Source organism: Typopeltis vanoorti, chromosome 9, assembly GCF_054136105.1.
Source record: "Typopeltis vanoorti isolate ZY-2024b chromosome 9, IOZ_Tvanoo_1.0, whole genome shotgun sequence".
NCBI classification, from domain to species: Eukaryota; Metazoa; Arthropoda; class Arachnida; order Uropygi; family Thelyphonidae; genus Typopeltis; species Typopeltis vanoorti.
This window is the reverse complement of record NC_143557.1, coordinates 25,297,987-25,321,452: the sequence shown is the minus strand read 5'-3', so window position 1 is coordinate 25,321,452 and position 23,466 is coordinate 25,297,987. Positions and strand designations below refer to the sequence as shown.

General features: G+C 34.6%; 1 protein-coding gene across 2 annotated transcripts in view; it reads right to left on the bottom strand.

The window, feature by feature from the left end:
- Window positions 1-457: 457 nt before the first annotated feature.
- LOC150102936 (uncharacterized) overlaps window positions 458-23,466 on the bottom strand; it is an 87,360-nt gene continuing 64,351 nt past the window's right edge. For both annotated transcript variants that reach the window (XM_090397900.1, XM_090397901.1), the window contains exons 5-6: window positions 17,698-17,806; window positions 458-3,243 (exon numbers count right to left, since the gene is read on the bottom strand). In XM_090397900.1, the coding sequence (XP_090254026.1) occupies window positions 3,115-3,243; window positions 17,698-17,806 (238 nt within the window). In that variant the 3' untranslated portion in view covers window positions 458-3,114. The remainder of the gene's footprint in view (window positions 3,244-17,697; window positions 17,807-23,466) is intronic.

Genomic DNA, 23,466 nt, shown 5'->3' with positions numbered 1-23,466 from the left:
GTACTGAATATAGCATTTAACAAGTAATTAGTTTTTCTTCACCTGTTCTTCTCAGTAGGCAAGTTGGAAAATATGTTTTTTTTTTCCAATATAAAGTATAGAAAAAATTTCTGAAGACCAAAATTTAAAGGAAAAAATTGCACTTTTATTTGTGGAAAGAAAGCTCCAATACAAAATTTAAAAAAGAAATATAATAATAACAATTAAACAAGGAAGAATATCCACATACATATAAGGAAGAAATCGCATCATATGGGAAACAAAAAAACAAAGCACAGTACCAAGGGAGAGTTGGAAAAACGTATTTTAGAAGTTTGAAAAGCAAAGTGAAAAGCAGGGTCACTTTTCGTTTCAAGATAACCATCAATTGACTAGATTTTAATACTACAAAAACATTAGATGTTAATAATTAATAATACTATTAATAATAATTATTATTATTAATATTAAGTTTTAAGTTATTTTTTTTTTAATCTGTCTTATTATTAACCATAAGTTTAAACCGGTCTTGTTTTGTGAAGGTACAAATTGCTTTACAAAAAAATTCCAAAAGGTTTGGATACACTTTAATAAACTATAAGCATAGTGGTCTGTATGAATTTTGCAGGCAATAAGGGGCAGGGATGATGAATGTTTTCTAGCCAGTATGTTAAATTCACAAAAATAAGGAAACTTATCCACCCAATATTATACCAACATTATATAAGCTTACATGGCAATTTCATAATTTTAGAACAGCAGAAGAAAAACTATTACAAGTTCCATTATATATATTAAAGTTACTATTACATTTCATTATTCAAACTTTGCACTTTTAAAATGCGCTGGTTATAACAAATTATAAATTACAAAAAGAAAAAAAAACTTGGATACAGAGGATACTTGGACTTATTTCACAATAAATTACACACAGGCCTGCAATGAAAAAGTTGTCTGAGAAGTAATTGATTCTTATGGATTTTTAGGTGCTGAATTATATATTTAATTTAATCCTTTATCCAAGTGTAAGCACTCGGATAAAGGATTAAATTGAATACCAGTCAAAACTGGTCTGGGTTTCGACCATTATTCAACTGTTATCGAGGTCTCTTCAGTGGGAGCCAGACCCAGAGGTGATACCAAGGTTGAAGCAATGCAGAACTCATATTTCCATATGCCAGTTGCCAAAAGGTGTCACACCTTATTATTAAATTACTCTGGATTAGAGAAAGATGTTGGAATTTATTTTTTCACTTGGTTAGACTATAAATGTCTAACCAAGTGAAAAAAACTTCCGTCTTTTAGGTGCTGAGTTTAGAAAAAATAGTAAAAAAATTCCATCACCAAGCAATTTTACCCAATTTCTAATTTTATTCTTTTTTTATTAGTAGTATTTGGATTTAAATTCAGCACATTGGTATTTATTTTCATTCTCCTTTATTTACAGCTAATTAGTTGTATAAGTACTTTTTTGAAGTGCCTTTTTATGGTGAATAAAGAAATTTCCATGAAATTTCTCATTCTTGAGAGGGAGGGAGGGAGGGAGGGAGAGAGGAATACAGATAAAAGTGCAGGTGGCTACTTTGAATCTGATTTGCCGAAATAACGGATAACTTTCCTGTTGTCACAGACACATTTTCTTATGTGATTCTTTAGTTGAACTTCAGTCGTTGACTACTAAGATTATCATATTTCTGAAAGGTGGCATATTTTCTAAGTTAGTGTGAAGATTTAATTTAATGTTTGCGGTATTTTAATGTTTTTATGCAGTGTCGTGTAATACTGTTGATGTCATTCGTTAAAATTCGTTTGTGTTTTAAGTGGTGTTTGTAATGGCTTCAAGAGGTTGCAAAAAATTCACCTAACAAAGAGGATACACCAAATACCCATGCTTTTTTGTGTGAGTGGGTCAGCCGAGATCGAGAGCAACACTGGATCAAGAAGGAATGGCCAGAAAGAGTCACATTAGAACCTTGAAGTAAAAATGAGTTACACGAAACTTTGGGTTGCTCGGGAAAAAATCCTTTTACCCCCGCTTCACATAAAGCTGGGATTGATGAGGCAATTTGTCAAGGCTTTGTCATAAGAAGGAGAGTGTTTAAATATGTCTGTGTAAAATTTCCGGTATTATCTACACTATTGAAAGAAGGTATTTTTTATCAGTCCAGACATCAGGAAACTTATGAAGGATAAACTGTTTGGAGAAAAATGGCAACTGTTGAAAAAAAAGCATGGAAAGTTTTGAAAGAGGTGGTGATCAAATTTTTAGGAAATCACAAGGACACCAACTATAAAATGATGTGGAAGACATGCTGCAGAAATTCAAGAATTTGGCATGCTCCATGAGCTTAAAAGTGGACTTTCTCAACTCTCATTTAGAATACTTTCCTGAGAATCTGGGAACTGTCAGCAAAGAGCAAGGAGAGCGATTCCACCAAGACATCAAGGAGATGGAAAGAAGGTATCAGGGCAGGTGGGATGTCAACATGATGGCAGACTATTGGTGGATGTTGCACAGAGATGACCCAGGAAAAGTTCAAAAAGAAGCTTTGAAGGGAAAAGAAAAAGACACCACAACGAAATATAAAGTATGTACTAAAGATTAATCTTTAATTACTTTAATTAAAATAAATCATAATAAATGGCTGAGTGGTTAGCATATCCGCTACACAAACAAAAGGCTGCGTGTTGGAATCCCCCTGAGAATGGATGTTTATGGTTGTCGGTGAAAATGCCAGTGATGGTGAGCTTTGGTGTAAATGAGGATGATGGCATTGTGGTTCGTTGTAGTTTGTGGAGACAGAGTTGTAGAGTAGGTACCCTCGATGAGTCTTTGGATGCCCTGGAGGTGTCATGTAATAATAATAATATTTACAAAAAAGACATTCAAAAATATCAAAAAAAGAGATGCAAGAATATTCCCAGTAAATAAAAAAAAGCTACTCTATGTCTAATTCCAGAAAAATGTCTCCTCCTCAACATATATAGTAATTATGAATTACAAAAATACTATTCTTAATATAATGTCCTGTTATAATAACACAAGCATTTGTACTATGAATGAACTTGGCAATAGGATATCAAGTTTGATTCAAGCTGGAAAACATATTTGCTCGGTATTTTTATTCGGTCATGTCATACAGTAGACGGTCCATTACAGTTGGATGAGGAGAGACTTTTCAAAATTGAATGGAATGTCATGAGAAGATGAGTTCTGTTCTGAAGTTCTGCAAGCTGTTCTTTTATATTACAGAGCATGGATCCCTATAAATGTTAAAATTCATTGTTATATTTAACAGAATTAAAACTTCAGTCACTGAAAACATTACAAAACTAAGTGTCAAAATATGGATCATACTCACTTTTATATAAGATTGAATACACATATCAGAAATGAATTTCAAAGTACTTTGTTACTTGTACACTTAAATAACAATATCTCAATAAAATAAATAAATACTGGTGAAATTTAAATAAAAAAAAAGAAGCAACTTCGTGTATTTACTTGCTTATTATTAAAAAAAATTTTATTTTACCCTTACAATTTCAACCCTTGATGACACATATCGGAAATTTGCTCACAAGATTTCAATCCAATTAAAATTTCTTCCATTTGATATTTTAAAATATTTTACAGGTTTCTTGCAATAAGAGGACAGATCTGTATGTTATGGTATTCCATCATTTTTGTTAATGAAACCACCAGAAATAACATTTTGGTGGTTTTATTTTATACTTAAATGTATTAGCACAGCTGTTCTTAATTCAAGTTATTACTAAACAACAACACTATTTTTTCATGTGCTTATATCATTACCAAATTAATAGAAGAGAGAGAAAGAGAGAGAGAGATTTTTTCCCTATACCTAAATCAATTTAACATGTATTGCTAGCCACGTGTAATACAAACTTTATTAGGCCTACCAGAGCAAACTGGCATTAAGAACAATAAGGGTTTTGTTCCATAACTTACAACTGGAAACCAGCTAAAGAATGAATGAAAATATATATATATATATATATATATATATATATATATATATATATGTGTGTGTGTGTGTGTGTGTGTGTGTGTGTGTATTCTTGATCTTCTACTCAGTTGTAATGATACATTTTAAAGAGTAAATTTTAAATGGCTTTAAACGGAGATAAAATATTAAATTTTAATGATAATAATACTAGTTTCAGCCTTTTACAGCCTTCTTCAGGTATCCACTAAAGGTAGAACACAGTAATAAAAAATTGAAGTTACAAAAAATTAAGAATTACAGGCAAAAAAATGCAATACATAATTGAGACAAAAACATTGTATTTTTCAAGTTGTTCTATCTAACGTGTTATTGTTTGTTGCATGCATATTTGCAGGTTCTCGTGAGCGCCAGTATTGAACAATTGCAGTATGGCTATTAAGGATGTTATAACTCAAATTGCTGTTCAAATGTTCAGGATTAAGGAAGATTTCTCTGGACTCCACAATTTTCCTTTCAAACTCATCACTACAGCTAAAAATGTTTTCGGATTTATCCCAGCAAACTGAGTGACTCTGTAGATCACCATGAGGGTTATTAGAGAAAAGAACATGACTGGATAGCACAGATGCACGTGATCTTTTATAGATGTCTCCCTTATGCTCCTCAATACGCAGTTCAACAGATTTGTTAGTGTGTCCAAAATAAGGAATATTAAAGTCGCACCATAACTTGTAAACACCTGGATATTTCAGGTTATATACGATGAATAGGCTTCGGATGGCTTATAAGAGAACAGACTTTAGGGAGTGTAGTGAAAAACATCCTGACGTATTTTTTAAGGACTTTAACCAATTTATGGGAGATTGAACTAATGTAAGGTATTGAGATGCTACCATTAAAATCAGTAGTTTCCGTAGTACGCTGCCTAGGAAGATCCAGAAGAAATTTCTTAATTGTTTTTTCAGAATATCCATTTTGTTTAAAGATAAGAGAAAGTTGTTCAATTTCTTTTTGGAGTTCATCTGGTTCATTTAAAAGAGATCGCGCTCTGTGTCCTAAGGTAGAAATAGTTTGGAGCTTTTGTAGTGGAAAGTGATGAGATTGACAGTGCAGATATCTGTTAGTATGAGTTGGTTTTCGGTATATAGAGATTTTAAATCTATCAGAGCATTGTGAAAGAATTACATCCAGGAAAGGAAGGCAGTTATTTCATTCTATTTCGGCAGTGAATTTTATATTAGGATGCTGGTTGTTAAGATGTTGAAGAAAATCCATGAGAGATGCGTGTCCGTGGCTACATTACTATTACTACGGGCAACTCCAGGGAGTCATTAGACTCATTGAGGGAGGCCCCAAATCATATTCATCACAACTATTCAACATTCATACAGTATCTATCATACCTCGCCTTAAACTCATTCACTGTCACAGCATCCACCACAGACTCAGGGAGCGCATTCCACTCATTCACCACTCTAAAAGTAAAGAACCCAGCTCTAACACCTTTACTAACTACACTTTTGCCCAGTTTCCATGGATGTCCCCTAGTCCTCCCACAACCAGGCCTGTTTTCAAAAATATCTTCTGAATTAATTTTATAGAAACCCTTCAGTAATTTGAATGTCTCAATCATATCTCCCCTCCTCCGCCTATCAACAATTTTTGCAACCCACAAATCCTCAACCTGTTCTCATATGGTTCATTCCACAGACCTGCTATCATCTTGGTCACTCGCCTCTGGATCCTCTCCACCTCCTCCCCCATCAAGAAGAAACCTAGGTGACCAAATCTGAGCACAGTAGTCGAGATGGGGTCTTATCAAGGCTCGAAGCAGAGGAACAATGACCTGCTTGTCAACGTATTCTTCAGCAACCAAGTGATTTGATGAGCTGATTTGGCCACTTTTGCAATGTATCCCCTAAATTTCAATTCCTTATCCACCAACACTCCTAAATCTTGTGCCTCATCCATTTCCTGGAGCACAGTTCCACCAATGCAGTAAACTGCCTCCAATCTTTTCACCCCAAAATGCATAACCTTACATTTTGCCACATTAAATTGACATCCATTCTCCCTAGACCAGACCTCCAATCTATCCAAATCATCCTGCAAAATTTTGACGTCATCTGCATTCACTATTGCCCTACCCAACTTCGCATCATCCGCAAACAAATGAACTGTTCCTCTCAGATCCATTCCTATATCATTTATGAACAAATTAAACAGCAGTGGTCCAAGAACAGATCCTTGTGGCACACCACTAGTCACAGGCCGTCTTGTGGACTCTACTCCTGAGTAAACCACTCTCTGATATCTCTCCGTCAACCACCTTCTTATCCATCTCACCAACCCTATGTCCATTCCCATATGCTGCAATTTACTGATTAGAATTCCATGTGGTATCCTGTCAAAGGCCTTAGCAAGGTCCAGTAGAATCACTGTAAACCCCATTACCCTTATCCAGTTCAGCCGTCACTGTGTTATAATACATGAGCAAGTTACTGAGGCATGACCTACCCTTCACAAAACCATGCTGTCCCCGATACAGTATCCCATTTTCTTCTATCCAATCTTGTATTTTCCTCTTGACTATTTTCTCTAAGACCTTGATAATGATTCCTGTTATGCTGATTGGCCGGTAATTTTCAACAGCAGCCTTGGAACCACCTTTGTGCAGTGGAACTATTTTCCCCTCTTTCCACCCCCTTGGGACTGACCCAGTCCTGAGGCTCAAATTAAACAAAATGGTCAAGGGCACTGACAATTCTTTGGCCGCTTCACGTACGACACGAGCTGGTATACCATCCAATCCCACTGATGTATTGACATTGAGGTTCTGTAATAGACTAGTTACCTCTACTTCATTCATCACAATTCCAGTATAAGCTGTTGGTTCTTCCATTTCTGCAAAGTCATCACCTGGATGATATACTCTTGCAAAGTGCTCGCTCAGTAATTCCACAACATCGACTGATTCGGTTACCGTACACCAACTCCATTCAAATGTAACCCATCCATCTTATATAAGTCCTTTCGCCCATCGAACTCATTCCACACATCCACAAATTCCACACCACTCTCCATGCATAACCTACGCATAAAGTCATTGGCAATTATGGCCCTCCTAAACACTTCGCTGTCATACCGCGGTAAGATACTCACCATCCTAACTCTCTCACTCTTCTCTTTTGCTACCTCCAACAACTCCCTCACATCCTCTATCATTTCCATTTTGTCCTCTTTCAAATCATTCGTTCCTGCCACGATTATCATCTCTTTCACCCTCTGTTTTTGCAGTCGAATAGATTCGCTGACATCCTTTATGTTCGCACCCGGCTGGTACGACTTCGTTAAACTCTCAATTATTACACCTCTTAATAGCGAATCCCCACACAGCACTCACTCCTTCGTTTTATTGACGTTTACGAACATTCTATTATTTGCCGTCACAGACTTCCGCCGGTTATTTGTCGGTACGTTCAACACACATTTTTCCATACGCTCCAGTTGTCTTTTGGCTCTGTGTATCGCGCCATTCAAAAGGGCAATTTCGCTACTCGCATTTATCTCACCATTTTCATTATCGATCAAATCATCCATTCTTTCTGTGTTTCTAGCTTCATTTACACTTTCAGCGACGCTCTCACACCTATCTGGCACTACCACGCAATTCTCTAGCACACCGCCATTTTCTACATTCTGACTATCGTTAACGATATCAGTCTTGACACACGAAACACGCTTGAAGTCCTCATTCTCTTTACACTTTCTACACATATTAACTCCACTATCACTTTCTAACCAGACTCCCACCGCTCTTCGCAAGGCATACATCTCACAGACAGCACATTGCATAAATTCGTTTACATCAAAACTCTTAAACAAACATGGCAACCTGGCCGCCATTTTTTTTCTTTATCGGTGCCGTGTGTACGCTGTCTTTTCTTAAAAATAATAATTAAAATAACAGAAAACACGCAAAAATTGCACAGACACACCAAGAAACAAAAAGCAAACAATACTACTTAAAATTCTAGTAAAATATCTAATGTTAACACAAAATGATACTAATCTTTTCAGGAGCACTCGACAAGCCGACGATCTAATCAGTGCGACACCATATACATATAATGAAAATGTCGTCAACATAAAGTCTCCAATGTTTTGGCTTAAATGAGAAGGACAATATGGCTTTTGTTTCAAAATTCCAGGAAAATGTTTGCTAGAACTGGGGATAAAGGGTTGCCCATTGCTAGGCCTTGATTTTGTTTGTAAATGGAGTCCCTATATCTGAAGTAGCCAGATTGAATACAATGCTTTAATAAAGCAAATATCTTTTTAGACAATTTGTCCTTAAGTAATGTTAATACTTCCTCAGTAGGGACGTTAGTAAATAATGAGATAATGTCAAAACTTGCTATGATATCATTTTCACTGATTGAAATATTTTTGATATGAGAAACGAAGTCTGTGGTGTTTTTGATGAACGATGAAGATTTATTTGAGAAACACAAATACAATCGACACAAATACAACGTTTTTGTGTCAATTATGTATTGCATTTTTTACCTGTAATTCTCAGTTTTTTGTAACTTCAATTTTTTATTACTGTGTTCTACCTTTAGTGGATACCTGAAGAAGGCTGTAAAAGGCTGAAACTAGTTGTATCATTATCATTAAAATTTAATATTTTATCTCAGTTTAAAGTCATTTAAAATTTATTCTTTAAAATTTGTGTGTGTGTGTAGATAAAACATATTATATAAATTATTCATGGAATTTTATTATTTATTTATTACTCTGTTTTTCTACTGTATCTCAGTAGTAGAAAACTTTCTACTGTTTTCTACTGTAACTAACATAAGCAAATGCTGTTAAAGCATAACATACAGGGGATGTTAAGTAGAATGCATTGAAAAGTTAGTTATATTACTGCTCTTTAATCCACCATTAAAATTTTATTTGGCTATTACTTCATAATCAGTGGTTCAAAACTATCTTCAGCATAGATGTGCTGTTACGAAGCTCCTGTGATTGGTGATCTTTTTTTTTTAGATGCTTTTTTAGATTAAGTGGTGTATCATTAGTACATTATTGTAGTTTTGAATGGATTTATTCTATTAGTGCCTGCAATAACATAATTATAGAAATATTGTAAGTTTTTTAATATTGTTAAAAAGGGCACCTAAAGCTCGCCACAACACGGTACTAATGTACTATAGGTTGATCAACCAACCTCTCGTGTATGGGTTCCACATAAAATGGCAGTTTCTAAAGCATAAAGTAACACAGTTGCCAGTAAGAGAATCTTTGTCCCACTGAGCAGAAACATTGCAACAGTGAAGTTCATAATATAACCAAGGATAATCTAACATTGGAAATATTCTGATTAAAAGAAATTATTAGAAAACTGACCAGAGAACTGGAAAAAGTGGAAAAATGGTTAAAGAAACAGATATAAGAAAAATTATAGGAACAAGAAGAGGCAGGAAAGTACTGAACTTGGTAAGAATAATAATAATAACAAGGTAAAAAGGTGGTTCAGTGATTCAATTATAAAATTTCTGCTTGCCAATGACATTACCACTTCTAGCTTCTGAGGGATGAAAATTAAAGATGTGAAAAAAAATGCATTAAAAAACAGAAAAGAAGAGAAAAGAGACAGTAGTTCTTATTGGAACTAATGATTTAAGTAGAGACAAATACAGTATGAGAGAGAGGATGTGAAAGATCTGTTGAAAGAAGTGAGAAAGAAAAGTGGGAGAGAGAGTAAAAATTGTTGGTTTGCTACTGAAATATGACAGTACCAAGTTATGAAGAGGTGCTATTATAGCAAACAATTCGATGTGTAGGCTGCGCAGAAGAAATGGATGCAGGTTTGGGATGTGTAGTGTGTTTGATAGCAGAAAAGACTTGTATGAGAGAGAGAGAGCACTTGAATGGATTTGGCATCAGGCGCTTGGCAAAATTACTTATTGGGATGAGCCCTGATGCAGAGAATCAGGGAAACTACATCATCATCATGGAGGAATGGGGAGGATGTGTGTAAGTTCAAATATGGTATGCAAATGTGATTACGATATGAATGACATTGGTTATGTATCTAGCAAAGGAGTGGAAATGTACACTTTAGGATCAGACTTTTTTGAGTGTATCTGAGGAGAGAAAAGACAAAGTTGTCCAACGGGGCCAGCAGAGTGTACATCTAAGTATAAGAAAAAGCCAGGTGGTAATTTGTTATGTCTATACATATGTGCCAGGAGCTTCAGAAACAAAGAGGCTTTTTTTTATTGTATATTTCGTCATGTATATAAGATGACCGCAGCAACTTCATGACTAGTTTTCAAATTTTTCTTTCTTCGAAACTAGCCTATATGCAAATATATGAGGTCCTGATTTGATCTAAAGCACTCCCAACTGCATCAATTCATTTTTATCTTGTTGTTTCATTGAATTTTTTTCATCAGTCATTTGTGCACTCATTTTGCTAATATTTTCTCCCATTATGTTTAAGTTGCCATGTCTTACTGATCAGGTCTTCATACACATCCATAAAGTATTAATAATGTCAAGTTCTTTAATAATATCTTAATTTTTAATAAAGTTCTATCATAGATGCCATCTGTTCATCATCAAATTAATGACAGGTACCTTCAAGAGGTGTACAGGATATGATAGTACTACATGAAAAATTTACATCATTACTAACTTCCCATCTACAATTTTCCTCCAAATCAGTCTGTTACCTGTCAAGATTCCAACGTTATCAGATCTTATATTTCTATCTTCTATGGCACTTTTTACCGTATCAATCTACCTATATCATGGTCTTCCTCTGGGTCTTTTTCCTGCCAACCTAGCAAAGAATACTTGTTTTGCTAATCTTTCCTATCCCATTCTGTTTAAGTGACCATACCACATGAGATTAGCTCTGCTAACGCATTCCTGGATGCTGACAATGTCAAGTTCTTTCCTAATATCCTCGTTTTTAATATGATATTGCCATTGTTCATGCTCCTAATCTTTCTCAGGACTCTCATATCTGTGGTCTCTAGTCTTTGGTCAAGTGTTTTACTTCTGACCCAGCTCTCAGCTCCATAAGTTAAAACTGGTTTGAACAGTGTCTTGCTACAGCTAATTTAGTATTTTGACCAATTTCTCTCTTATTCCATACAAATTTATTCAATTGACTTCCTACCATACTGTTGTGTCCAATTCTTGTTTATTTATATATTTCCCTTATACTTTCCTTTCCTTTATATATCTTATCCTCTTTCTTCGCGTATTGTCACCTCCGTACTAGAAATCTAAGCTCTTGCTCCTCTTAGTATCCTAAAACATTTATTTTTTAAAGCTGCGCCACTTAGGATATTTAGTTTATAAAGAAATTTAAAACAAGAAGCAAAATCCTAAATAAGTCTAGAAGTGAAATAATCATGCAGTCGTAACCTTGATCTCATAACTTAACTTTTTCTTCCCCCTCGTGCCTAGGTTCGTACATTATAACAAGCGGTGAATTGAATGGCAATTTCAGACAACTGAATATTTGATAAGCAAAAGTTTATTAAACTCATAAATACAATACAGTACATTAAATTCTAAAAACCACAATTCAATACTAAGATGATGCAATGTTAATAAGATAAGCAAAATACAAAAATTGAGAATTTCACACTAGCACGTGGGATAAACTATTATGCCTCCACAAAGGACTCTACACACACACACACAAGATAAAAGGGCTTTCCCGTCAATGATTATGTTGGCTTAAATCTTTCACCCGCTTAAGTACAATAATATGACACAATAATTCAATTAGACACAATTCGATTACACACATTAATTTACAAGAGTTATGTGGGCTTAGCCATTCCGTTACTACAATGAACGCCACATTCAATTCTCTTGACCTTTCTCAGTTAAAGGTAAATTACATATACTAGTATCTGTAACACCATCGCTCGTTCAGTAATACTGATAAACTAGTTCCCTCTTTCTCTATACTATTATGTGAGCTAAAGTCCTAGTTCAACTCTCATTCAATTGCTTAGTAATACGAATTACAATTACAGCCATATTAAATTAACAGAATTAACATAAAACTTTTCACAATCTCATTTGATGAATCTCTTCTACTAGACTTTACTTGTCTGCGATTCCTGAAGAAAATCTCCTCCTGCTGTTCTGCAGTCATCAGATTCACCATGAGGATATCCACAATTTTCTCTGATAGTCTCCTTCCTTTAGACTAGGGTTGGCTCAGTATGCGGTAAATACCTTTCTTCCTGACCAGTGGCGTCCTTTGTTCACGATGGAAGGAAAACGGGACCTAAATCCCACTTACTAATATTCCATGTTGTGGCGGACGGAGGGGACTCCTGACCGTCACTCAGGAATTTTTATAAGGTAATCTCCAAATGAAAACTCGCAAAAGACCTCGGGGAAGGGGGGGGGGGTTCTAACCCTTTTATATTATGACCCTACCAGCACCTCCTACAATTAATCCCCCCCCTTAACATCTGGATACATTTTTCGTAACCAGGGGGACATCACCTTAGAGTGATGTCCCCCTGCTAAACCTTCCATCTTTGGTGGGCCATGTGCACACGACTGACCTGTGGCAGTGTCTAAATCGGGAAACATGACCTTGGACTTTACTTCGGTTCTAGGTAGCCCTATGAGTCAGCTTTATCAAACTCTATCAGCTCGTCCATTTTTTCTAAGAATTAGCATAACTTACAATCTCTTGTTTCAAGTGTACAACATGCAAAATTCTTATAACTAAATACTGTTAATTAATTATCTAATTTTTCTAATATTATACAATCAATGTTCTTATACGAGTTAGCAATTATTCTTTTCAATATATTTATTTCATTTTATACTTAGATGCAAGCACGATTTTCTTATTAAGGTTTCTAATTGTAAAATTTTGATCAAGTAAATTCTCTTATGAAGTTTACAAAAATCACAAATTTAACAATACCAGCTTTGTTGATTCTGTTGTCTGTTTAACTCCTTTAATTTTCTTTTGCCCACCCAGGTTTCCACCACTCTCACATCTGGTTGATACTGAAGACACCTCACCTAAAAACAAGGTAGACTTATTGGCATTACTCTTCTCTTCCAATTCATGTATTAATGACATGGGCAAAGTTCCGTCCACTCTACCAAGAACTCTCTCTCTCTCTCTCTCCCCATAGTCTTCTCAAAGAAAGAAATCTGAAGAATCCTCAATAACCTGAACACAAACAAGGAATCTGATCCTGCTGGTATCCAACTATTGTGTTTGCAACTTGAGCTCCCGAACTAACACCTATCCTGTATTGCCTCTTCAATCTATTCTATTTAACTGGAAATTTAACTACAGTATGGAATCAGGCCCACATCCAGCCAACCAATGAACTACCATCCAAATGCTCTCATTTCTGTTTTTTTTTTTTTTTTTTTAAATTATGTAGAAGGTCATCTCCAGCCAACTCTTGTACTACCTAAAGACCTACCAACTAATCAGTGACCAGCAGTACAGGTTCTGCCACTTGTGATCTACAGTTGATCTTCAAGCTTTCACCACCCACCTCTGGACTCAAACCATGGAAAAATTCAGAATAACTTACATGGTTGCCCTCCGATATTTCAAAGGCATTTGATTGGGTTTGGCACAGGAGCCTACTTAACAAACTGCCATAAAATGGCATAATAAAATTAGTTTAATCCTTTTTCCAAGTGTGAGCAAACAAAGTTTGCGCCTGAAAGTATCTTCAGGACAGGGGTAAGGTGGTACAACACCAGGGCAACTTGTTGCAAAGGTGGAGCAAGCTACCAACACTCCTATCTCAGTATCTCCTATAATGCAAAACACATCTCCTTGCAGATATGTCTAATGTTATGCATTAAGGGAAGGGCCACTACCCAGACTAGTTTCGACCTTTATTGAGGTCTCTTCAGTGGGTGCCAGGCCCAAGTGGAGATACCAGGAAGAAGCATTAGTAGGTCATCTCTACCTATAGGAGTTGCCAAATGGTGTGCCACCCTTTTTTAATAAATTACTCTGGATTTAGAGAAAGATGTTGAAAGTTTATTTTTCACTTGGTTAGAGTATAATAAAATTAGTTTAATCCTTTTTCCAAGTGTGAGCAAACAAAGTTTGCCATAAAATGGCAGTTTGTTAAGTAGGATTAAGTAGTTGCAGAATGTGCAACTGGATCTGCAATTCTGCAACTGGATCAGAAACTTTCTCACTGGCTGCTCATTATGTGTCATGGTGAATGGTTTCTTCTCCTCAAATTTCCCACCAATGCAGGAGTGCCCTAGGGCTCCGTTCTTTCACTGACTCTCTTCTGCTTGTATATAGATGACCTGCTCTCATAGACTTCCAATTCTATCCAGCTTTGCCAGTGGCAGTACCCTCCTTTTCATTTGACAAACCTTGTAGTGCTCAATGGAGCAAGGGCAATCTTGTAGACTTCAATGCCACTAAAACCCAGTCCTGTCTGACTTCTCGCAAGAAAGAGCTCACATCCCTGCCTTATCTTCAATAATAGCCAGATATCCAAACATGATCAGATTTTCCTTCTTGGACTGACCTTTACTTCCAACATTTCCTCACAACACATTTCAACTATAGCTTCTGCAGCTGCCAAAAAACTTGGTATACAAAATCACACAAGACAGTACTTCACACCTTCACAGCTGCCAACTCTATACAAATCCCAAATCTGCCCAAAAATGAAATATTGAATGTTCCATTCAGAAAAGATTACAAGCCGAACTACAAAGTAGGAAATTAGACAAACTGAGGAGTATACTGAGTTCTGCAACATGATATTGGATAATGGATGAGAAGTGTACTGAGAGTGCATGGGTAGAATTTTAAAAAATTTTAAAGGTTCAATATTGGAATTGTATCCCTAGAGTTCAAAGAATAAATAGGGTAGGAATGAAATGGATGTGTAATCTAATTAAGCAAGAAATTTGTAAGAAAAAAATGATGTGGAAGGAATATAGTGCACATGAGGATGATGTCCGAATAATTGCAACTGTTGTATGGAAAGCTAAGAATGAGTGTGAAAAAAAGAAAGGCTCTTAAAGTTAAAGACAACCCAAAAGAGTTCTACTGTTATGCAGCAAGTAAAAAAAGAATGAATATGACAGAATAACATTAAATGGCTAAAAATACTCAGTTATATAAAGGTACAAGTGCATCTACACAAATTGAATAAAAATTCAGTAATAGGAACTGATAAAATAGAAGTACAGATGACAAAAGAGTGTTCAGCTAAATTGGCTATTTCTTTGACCAGGCTATATAACATGAACCTCAGAACAGAGAAGAATGTATGATAATCCCAATCTCTGAAGTGGTGGTGAAGATTTTGAAAGCGAATCTATATTTTGCAATGAACAGGGTTGGTTTACTAAGGGAAAGTCATGTTGGAGCAAGAAAAGTAACTCACTAGGAAAACTTCAATTGAAACAGGGGTAAGCTACATGAGAGAATCTCATTTTTAAAAAAGTGCAGACACAATAAACTTATTCCCATGTTCACTAAACTAAAGGAAGTTATAAAATCACCACATGATCATAAAATTTATCAAAAAGATAGCCATTCTTTGCTGCTTAATCAGTTACGAGTTTCAAAACATGAACTCCAAATAAATATTATAAAATAACAGAACTGGAAGCTGATCTTTCAAATAAGTTAAATTAAGACCTACTACAATTGGTTATTAATATTTCAGAAAATGCAGGCATTGAACCATTTGAAACAAGCAATGTAAATCTCCATAAAAAATAGCTAGCATTGTTAGAACGATCTTAAAAAAATACAACCAAATTACCGGCTGACAAATGGGTTGTAAACTTATCTGGTCATCCGTTAATGGAAGATGAAATGAATGTATTAGCACAAGGTCATAAGTTTGCCATTTCATCAAAACGTATTCCTTATCTAGATGTCATACACAACAATGAAAGAAACACTAGTCATCGGTCTAACATTGAAGCCAATAGACTATGTTTCAAAATAGCCAAAGTAATTTATGATGCCAAACTTTCAGACTTGAATATTCCAACATCAGAATTAAAAGTCCTAAAATCCTTAAAACGAAATAAAAACTTTGGTTATCACCAAAGCCAACAGGGGGAATACCACTGTCATCTTAGATACCAGAAAATAAATCTACTGCTTCGAGATCGAAATACATACTCCCAGCTGGATTATGATCCTACAAAACAACAGCTCAAGAAACTCAACAAGTGACTGGATGAAACAACATCCATAGATCAGGAAACCATCAAAAAACTCAGAACATACCATGCTAGGCCTCCTAGAATATATGGTTCATCTAAACCACACAAAAACAACTGTCCACTTAGACCTATTGTAGATTTTATAAGCAGCCCGACTTACAAAAGAGCAAGATTTTTGTCTAACCTTCTCCATCCTCTCAAAGGCCACTCAACTTCATCAATTAAAAATTCCACAGAATTTCACACAAAAAATAAAAGACATTCAACTGTCAGAAACAGACATGCTAATAAGCTTTGACATTGTCTCTCTCTTCACTAATATTTCTCACAAGGAGACAATAGAATTGTTAACCCAAAAATTTCCATCCGATATTGTGGAATTATTCAAATTTGCTATCACATCTAATACTTCACATGGAAAGACAAAATTTATAAACAAGAGGAAGTGACAGCAATGGGCTCTCCCTTATCACCGAACTTAGCCAATCTTTTTCTGGAACCTAGAAGATACAATTTTCGCTCTTGAACCAAAACCAAAAATATGGCTACGATATGTGGATGACGTCTTTGCAACCTGGAGTCACTCTGAACAAGAACTATATGCATTTCTAGATAACATCAACAACTTTCATCATCGCATCAAATTCACACTAGAAAAAGAATCATCACAAGGTGTCTCCTTTCTTGATATACACATCCAACGAAAACAAGATGGTTCCATTCCCACTTCTATCGTAAACCAACTTTTTCAGGTCATTACATCCACAATTCATCGGCTCGCCATCCATCTCAAAATTATAGCATCGTAAAATCTTTGGTATTCAGAGCACACAAATTTTGTTCCTCTGAAGAATCTTTAAGGTGAGGATCGGACATTAGGCCAGAAGTCCTTGTCAGTTTTCCTGCATTCCTTTAAAGGCTATGTGGAGGTCTCTTCTCAGTTATACAGCTTTGATTTTTCTTGGTATCTTTAATTTATAGAATAACACCTTACAATCCCAGAAGATATTTGCTGTAACGTTTTATGAGGCTTCAGTGACAATATTTTTTTTCTTTGTTATTATTACTACAAAAAGTTAATATTTGTACCTAACACCACTTATATAAATGCAACTGTGATTTCCATACCCATACTGCTGTATTTTATCTCAAAGTATAGTGTGAACATTTTGAGCATTTATATACATCTCCATCAGTGATCAACAAATTATACAAACCCTACTCACCACACAAATCATTTACTCACATAAAACACCCCTTTATTTTTATTTTTTTAAAATATATTCCAATAAGCCATGGTCAAACAAAAGGATTAATAGTACTGTACCATGGATGGAGAAATTTTTCTTTTATTAAATGAAAAATATTATATTTTGTCCAGTCTACAACTACTCATCAAGCAGCAACATCTGCTCACCATGGGCAAGTATATTTGTCTAGCCCTGATAATAAGAATATAAAATTTATTAAATGCCATTTTAAATAAAGTACTCACCAAATGCAAATGAGATAAGTCCAAATTACTATTCCCTAGTACATTCTCTATATTTTCATGAATTGAACTGAGCAGGGGAATAATTGATGCAAAAAACTGAAACACATATCTGCAAAACAACATAACATTTATGAATCTGAGAATTACAATTCATGATATCCTTAAAGTAAATTAACATATTTCATTTGTTTGAGAATTGATTATCTTCTATGAATATGCTTTAAATTTATTTTACTTTACTCAAGTATAAAGTAAAATAAACAATACAGCTAAGCCAATTATAATTTGAAATATTGAAAAAATACTGTCTACTTACACACTTAAAAAATGTGAATTTCATTACTGACTTACAGAATATGCATTTTTTTTTAAACACATCCCATTTCTTTCTTTCCTTGATCAACACAAATAAATGATAATGTTGCTCAGTTCATCTCACTCTAAATGATCACTTTCTCTGTAATTTTTTTATTTATTCATTTGTATTCTGTAATCCCAAGTTACCTAGTCAAAACATAAGAGTAGGTGATTAGTAGCAAAATCAATTATATACCATTACATCATCATCAACAATTTTCTGAAATATACTCCAAGGAATTTTCAGGTTACTATGGCAGACCTATATGATTAAGTTTACATTATTATTAATCTCCTATTAACAATTTTCCTCTAAATTAGTCATCACTCCACCTAGAGCTTAGTCTTCCTCTCGGTCTCTTGCCCTGCCATCTTGGCATCAAATACCTGTTTTCTAACCTTTCCTCACCCATTATTTATGTGGGTGAGGAAAGCTCTTAGATTAGCTCTGCTGACACATTCTTGAATGCGTTAATAATGTAAAGTTCCTTTCTAATATCTTCATTTTAATATGATTCTGCCATTGATGCCATCAGTTCACTCAGGAAATTTTACTCAGATAAAAAACTGGTTTGAACAATGTCTTGTGTACTGCTAGTTTGGTGTTTTGGTTAATTTCTCTCTTATTCCATATAAATTTATTTAGTAGGCTATCCACCATACTTGCTTCCTTATTCTGTTGTCTATTTCAAGATTTAACATGTCATTCTCACTAAAAATTGTGCCTAAATAGCTGAAATGTTTAACTTATTCTATAGGCTCTCCATTTAGAATGCAGCTGATGTGTTCAGTGTTTCAGCCTATTTTAATAGTTTAGTCTTTTTTTTTTTTTTTTTTTTGATGCCAAATTCATTACAGCTGTTATTCAGTTTACTTAGAGAATTCTGAAGACTTGCACTAGATGATACAAATTAAAGAAAGATACCAAGAAATTATATTCTTGGTTTAATCCTTTATCTAAGTGTAAGCAAATGAAGTTTGTTTGCACCTGAAGTATTTTCAGGACATGGCAACTCAAATATCGAAGCTAATGACTTCACATCAATTGCCTTAGTATCCCAAAATGCAAAGTACATATCCTTACAGAAGACATGCATAATGCTATGCATTATGAGAAGGGTTAATACCCAGACTGGTTTTGACCTTTATTGAGGTCTCATCAGTGGGAGCCAGACCCAGAGGTGATGCTCAAGTTGAAGTATTAACTAAATATGAAAAAGTATTAACTTCTGCATAAGTCATATTTCCATGCACGAGTAGCCAAAAGGTGTCACACCTTATTATTAAATTACTCTGAATTAGAGATAGTTGTTGGAAGTTTTTCCACTTACTTATACTATATATTAAAGATGCCAGGAAATTATATTCCTGGTTTAATCTTTTATCCAAGTATAAGCAAAATTGGTAATACCTTGCTGATAGCAAGGTTGAGGCATTACTTCAACCTTGGTATCACCTCTGGGTCTGGCTCCCACTGATGAGACCTCAATAAAGGTCGAAACCAGTCTGGTATTGACCCTTCCCATAATGCATAGCATTATACGTGTCTTCTGTAAGGATATGTACTTTGCATTTTGGGACACTAAGGCAATTGATGTGAAGTCATTAGCTTCGACATATGAGTTGCCCTGTCCTGAAAATACTTCAGGTGCAAACAAATTTTGTTTGCTTACACTTGGATAAAGGATTAAACCAAGAATATAATATCGTGGCATCTTTAATTTATAGTATAACCAAGTGGAAAAACTCCCAACAATTGCACTAGATGAATTTAGGAGTACAGTACAACATCATATGCATGAAGCAGGCAGCTTAGTTTGACAATATCAGAGCTAATGCCACTTTCTTTCATAATATGATTCATACAGATGATGAATAAGACTGGAGATAATGTACATACTTGTCTTACCCTTTACATCAAATCATCTTTGTGTAGTTACTTCAATTCTAGCTTCTGACTTACAACTTAAATATAGACTATATATTTCTCTATATAATGTTCCATTCATCCCATATAATTGTAGTGTATTGAAAAGCTTTTCTGTGGACACCTTGTTGTATGCCTTTTCCAGATCTACAAAACTTAAGCAGAGATTCTAGCCATATTCTCATGATTTCTCAACTACAGTGGCATCTCACTAATCCGAAACCCTCCAATAATCTGAACTGCAGTTTGAAAGAACAAAGTTTTATTTATTACGTATTATTATTTCGTGTACTATTGTTTTTTTATTTAATAATTATTATTTTAACTATTATTATTTATTTTATTATTATTACAGTAGAGTATTTTTTCATACTGTCGATTGTACGGTTATACTGTACTGTAGGCTTATTTTGATTTATTGTGTGTTCACGTTTGCTTTTTTTTTATACTGCACAGCATGTACTGTACTGTCAGCATGAATCACTGCTGTTGTTAATGAATGATTAGTCACCACTATTGCACAATGTTTGTGTATCTTTATGTCTCTTCAATAACAACGACAACTTAGTCTAAAGCTTGGTTGTATATAACGCTCAGTTTTTCTTTGGTTACTGAAATGAAAAGTTGTCTGAGTTGTCTTTATTGTTTTGTGTTTTCGTAAGTTTTCAGTGAATGATTATCAATTGTTTTAGTTTGTCATTTGGTATTTCATTCTTTATTTTACTCTTTTTAACACTAAAATTTATTTCATTAAAATGGCTACCGGGTCGAAGCCTACCAAAAGAAAACATGCAACGTTATCATTGTCGGATAAGTGTAAAATAATTCAGCATCTAGAAAAGGGTGAGGCGGCCGTAGTACAACTTGCTACTGAATACAATGTCGGCAAATCTACAATCAGTGACATAAAAAATAAAAAGACAGGATTTTAACTTAGATTTCAAGCACAGAAGAAGGACCAAGCAAGGCTTGGTCCTTAAGAGACAAACTCTGAAAACAAGTGATTTTTCTTTACTTGATTCTGCTGTTTACACGTGGTTTCTTCAAGAAAGAAATCGTCATACTCCCCAGAGACATTTTAAAGCAGAAAGCTAAGCATTTCCATTCACAAATTTACCCAGATCAGAAATTCAAAGCAACTGATGGTTGGCTAAAAAAATTTAAGAAACGCCACGGTATTTGGTATCTATCAATATCAGGGGAAAACTGTCTAGTGACGTTTCCGCCGTAAAACCATTCCAAAAAGCTTTTTTAGAAAAAATTCTTGAATTAAATTTAACCGATGATCAAATTTATAATGTAGACAAAAGTGGTCTTTGTTCGAGGTCATGACCAGAGAAAAACTCTAGTTCACAGAAATGAAGTCTTAGAGCCCGGTTGAAAAATGTCCAAAGAGCATGTCACAATCATGCCTTGTGCAAACGCCTCAGGAAAACACAAATTAAAGTTGCTTATGGCTGGAAAATCAAAAAACCTAAGACCATTTAAGAACTGCTGCCTTTCGGTTTTGTACCGAAGTCAACGTAAAGGATGGATGAATATCAAACTTTTTTTCAAACTGGTTTCACAACGATTTCGTACCGTCTGTTAAAACTTATTTAAAATCCCTGAATTTAGAACAGAAAGCACTTTTATTATTGGATAACTGTCCTGGACATCCTCCGGCAGATGAATTGATTAGTGAGGATGGAAATTTAAAGCTATGTTTTTGCCTCAAACTGTACTCTATTGTTGCAACCAATGGATCAGAACATAATACAATCCATTAAATTAAAATATCATCAAGATCTGTTTTTAAATGTAATTTCCCAAAATTATGATATTACCACATCAATAAAAAATATAAATTTGAAGGATGTAGCATTCTCAGTTGCTGCTGCTTGGTAAGCCATCAAACCTGAAGCAATTTGAGCATCATGGAAAAAAAAAACTGTGGCCGTCTAGAATTTACCAAGATAACTACGGTGATACAAAAAGAGGAAATTCAAAACGTGCATAATTTGATTAAAAATATAAATCCAGATGTTGAAATTTCACAAACAGATGTTACAGAATGGATTACAGGTAGAACTGAAAGTGAATTCGAAATCAAATCAGATGCTGAAATTATAAATATAACACTACAGAATGAATTAGATGATGATAACGAACTCGAAGAAAAAAAAGTAAAACATGAAGAGCCAGTTGACAGTTTTAATGTGTGTATAGAATGGGCTAAGTAGAATGATACGCCATTCCACAAAATTTTATTGCTAATGCAGCTCTGAGAAGAAGCATTCAAAAAAAGTTTAGCTCCCAAGAAACAAAAGAAAATCAGTGACTTTTTTTGCAAAGAAATAAAAAGAACTTTTTTTATGTTATTTTGTGAAACTTTTTATTGCGTTGTGTACAAGAAAGTGATATTTTACACAAATTAAGTTATGTACTGAACTATGCAATTTTATTAAATTAGAATCCTCAACGATATAGGTACATACAAACAAAAATTTTTTACTAAAATAAACTTGTGTACTGTATTATTTTTTAAGTTTTATGTTAAAGTACAGTAGCTTTTTTTCTATCAGTTACTTCATTTACAGGATTAAATTGATGTACAATTAGAATCTGATTATTTTTGTCTTAAATGTTAGTTATTGTTGTCTCTTGGGGGAAATTTCGCTAATCCAAACTTTGCTACTCCAAACTAGCACGGTTTTTATTAGTTTGGATTAGCAAGATACCACTGTATTTGTCTTAAAATAAAAATCTGATCTTGACAACCTCTATTTGGCATGAACCCAGCTTGTCCTTCTCCAAGTTTCTCTTCCACGATCTTTCTGAACCTCTTTTTAAGTATGATTGCATAATTCTTACCTGGAACTCTTAGTAGAAAAACTTCTCTGTAATTCTCACATTCAGCTTTATTCCCTTTTTTTTTCCCCTAGGTGGGAACTATTAGAGCTCTAATACAATCATCTGAAATTTGGTCTTCTGACTAGACCCCCTGAATCATGCAGAGTAGCTACTGTAAAACTTTTATACCTCATTCTAATAACCATTTCTTGCCAAATATTATCTACTTCCACTATCTTTCTGTATTTCAAGTTTTTGATGACTTTTTCTACCTCAAGAAGATATGTACTGCTCTTTGAATTCCTCTTGAAAATGTTCTAGTATGGTTCTCTGTTTGTTTCATATAACAGTCCTTCAAATATAATTACTCCAAGCATCTAGGATATCCTTATCTTCAGTTTTCATGTCACCATTATCATCTTTGATTCCTTTTACAGTATTCCTTCCACCATTTCTAAGCTTCTTCAATAACCTCCAGAACATTTTGCCACCTTAATGATATTTTCCATACTCATAACAAAGTCTTCCCATGACTTTTGTTTAGCTACTTTTACACATAGCTTAGCTCTCTTACATTTTTTTCTGTATTCTTTTAGGACGTATGCTGATTTATTTGATAGAAACTTTTGGCATGTTTTCTTCTTTTCCTTCTA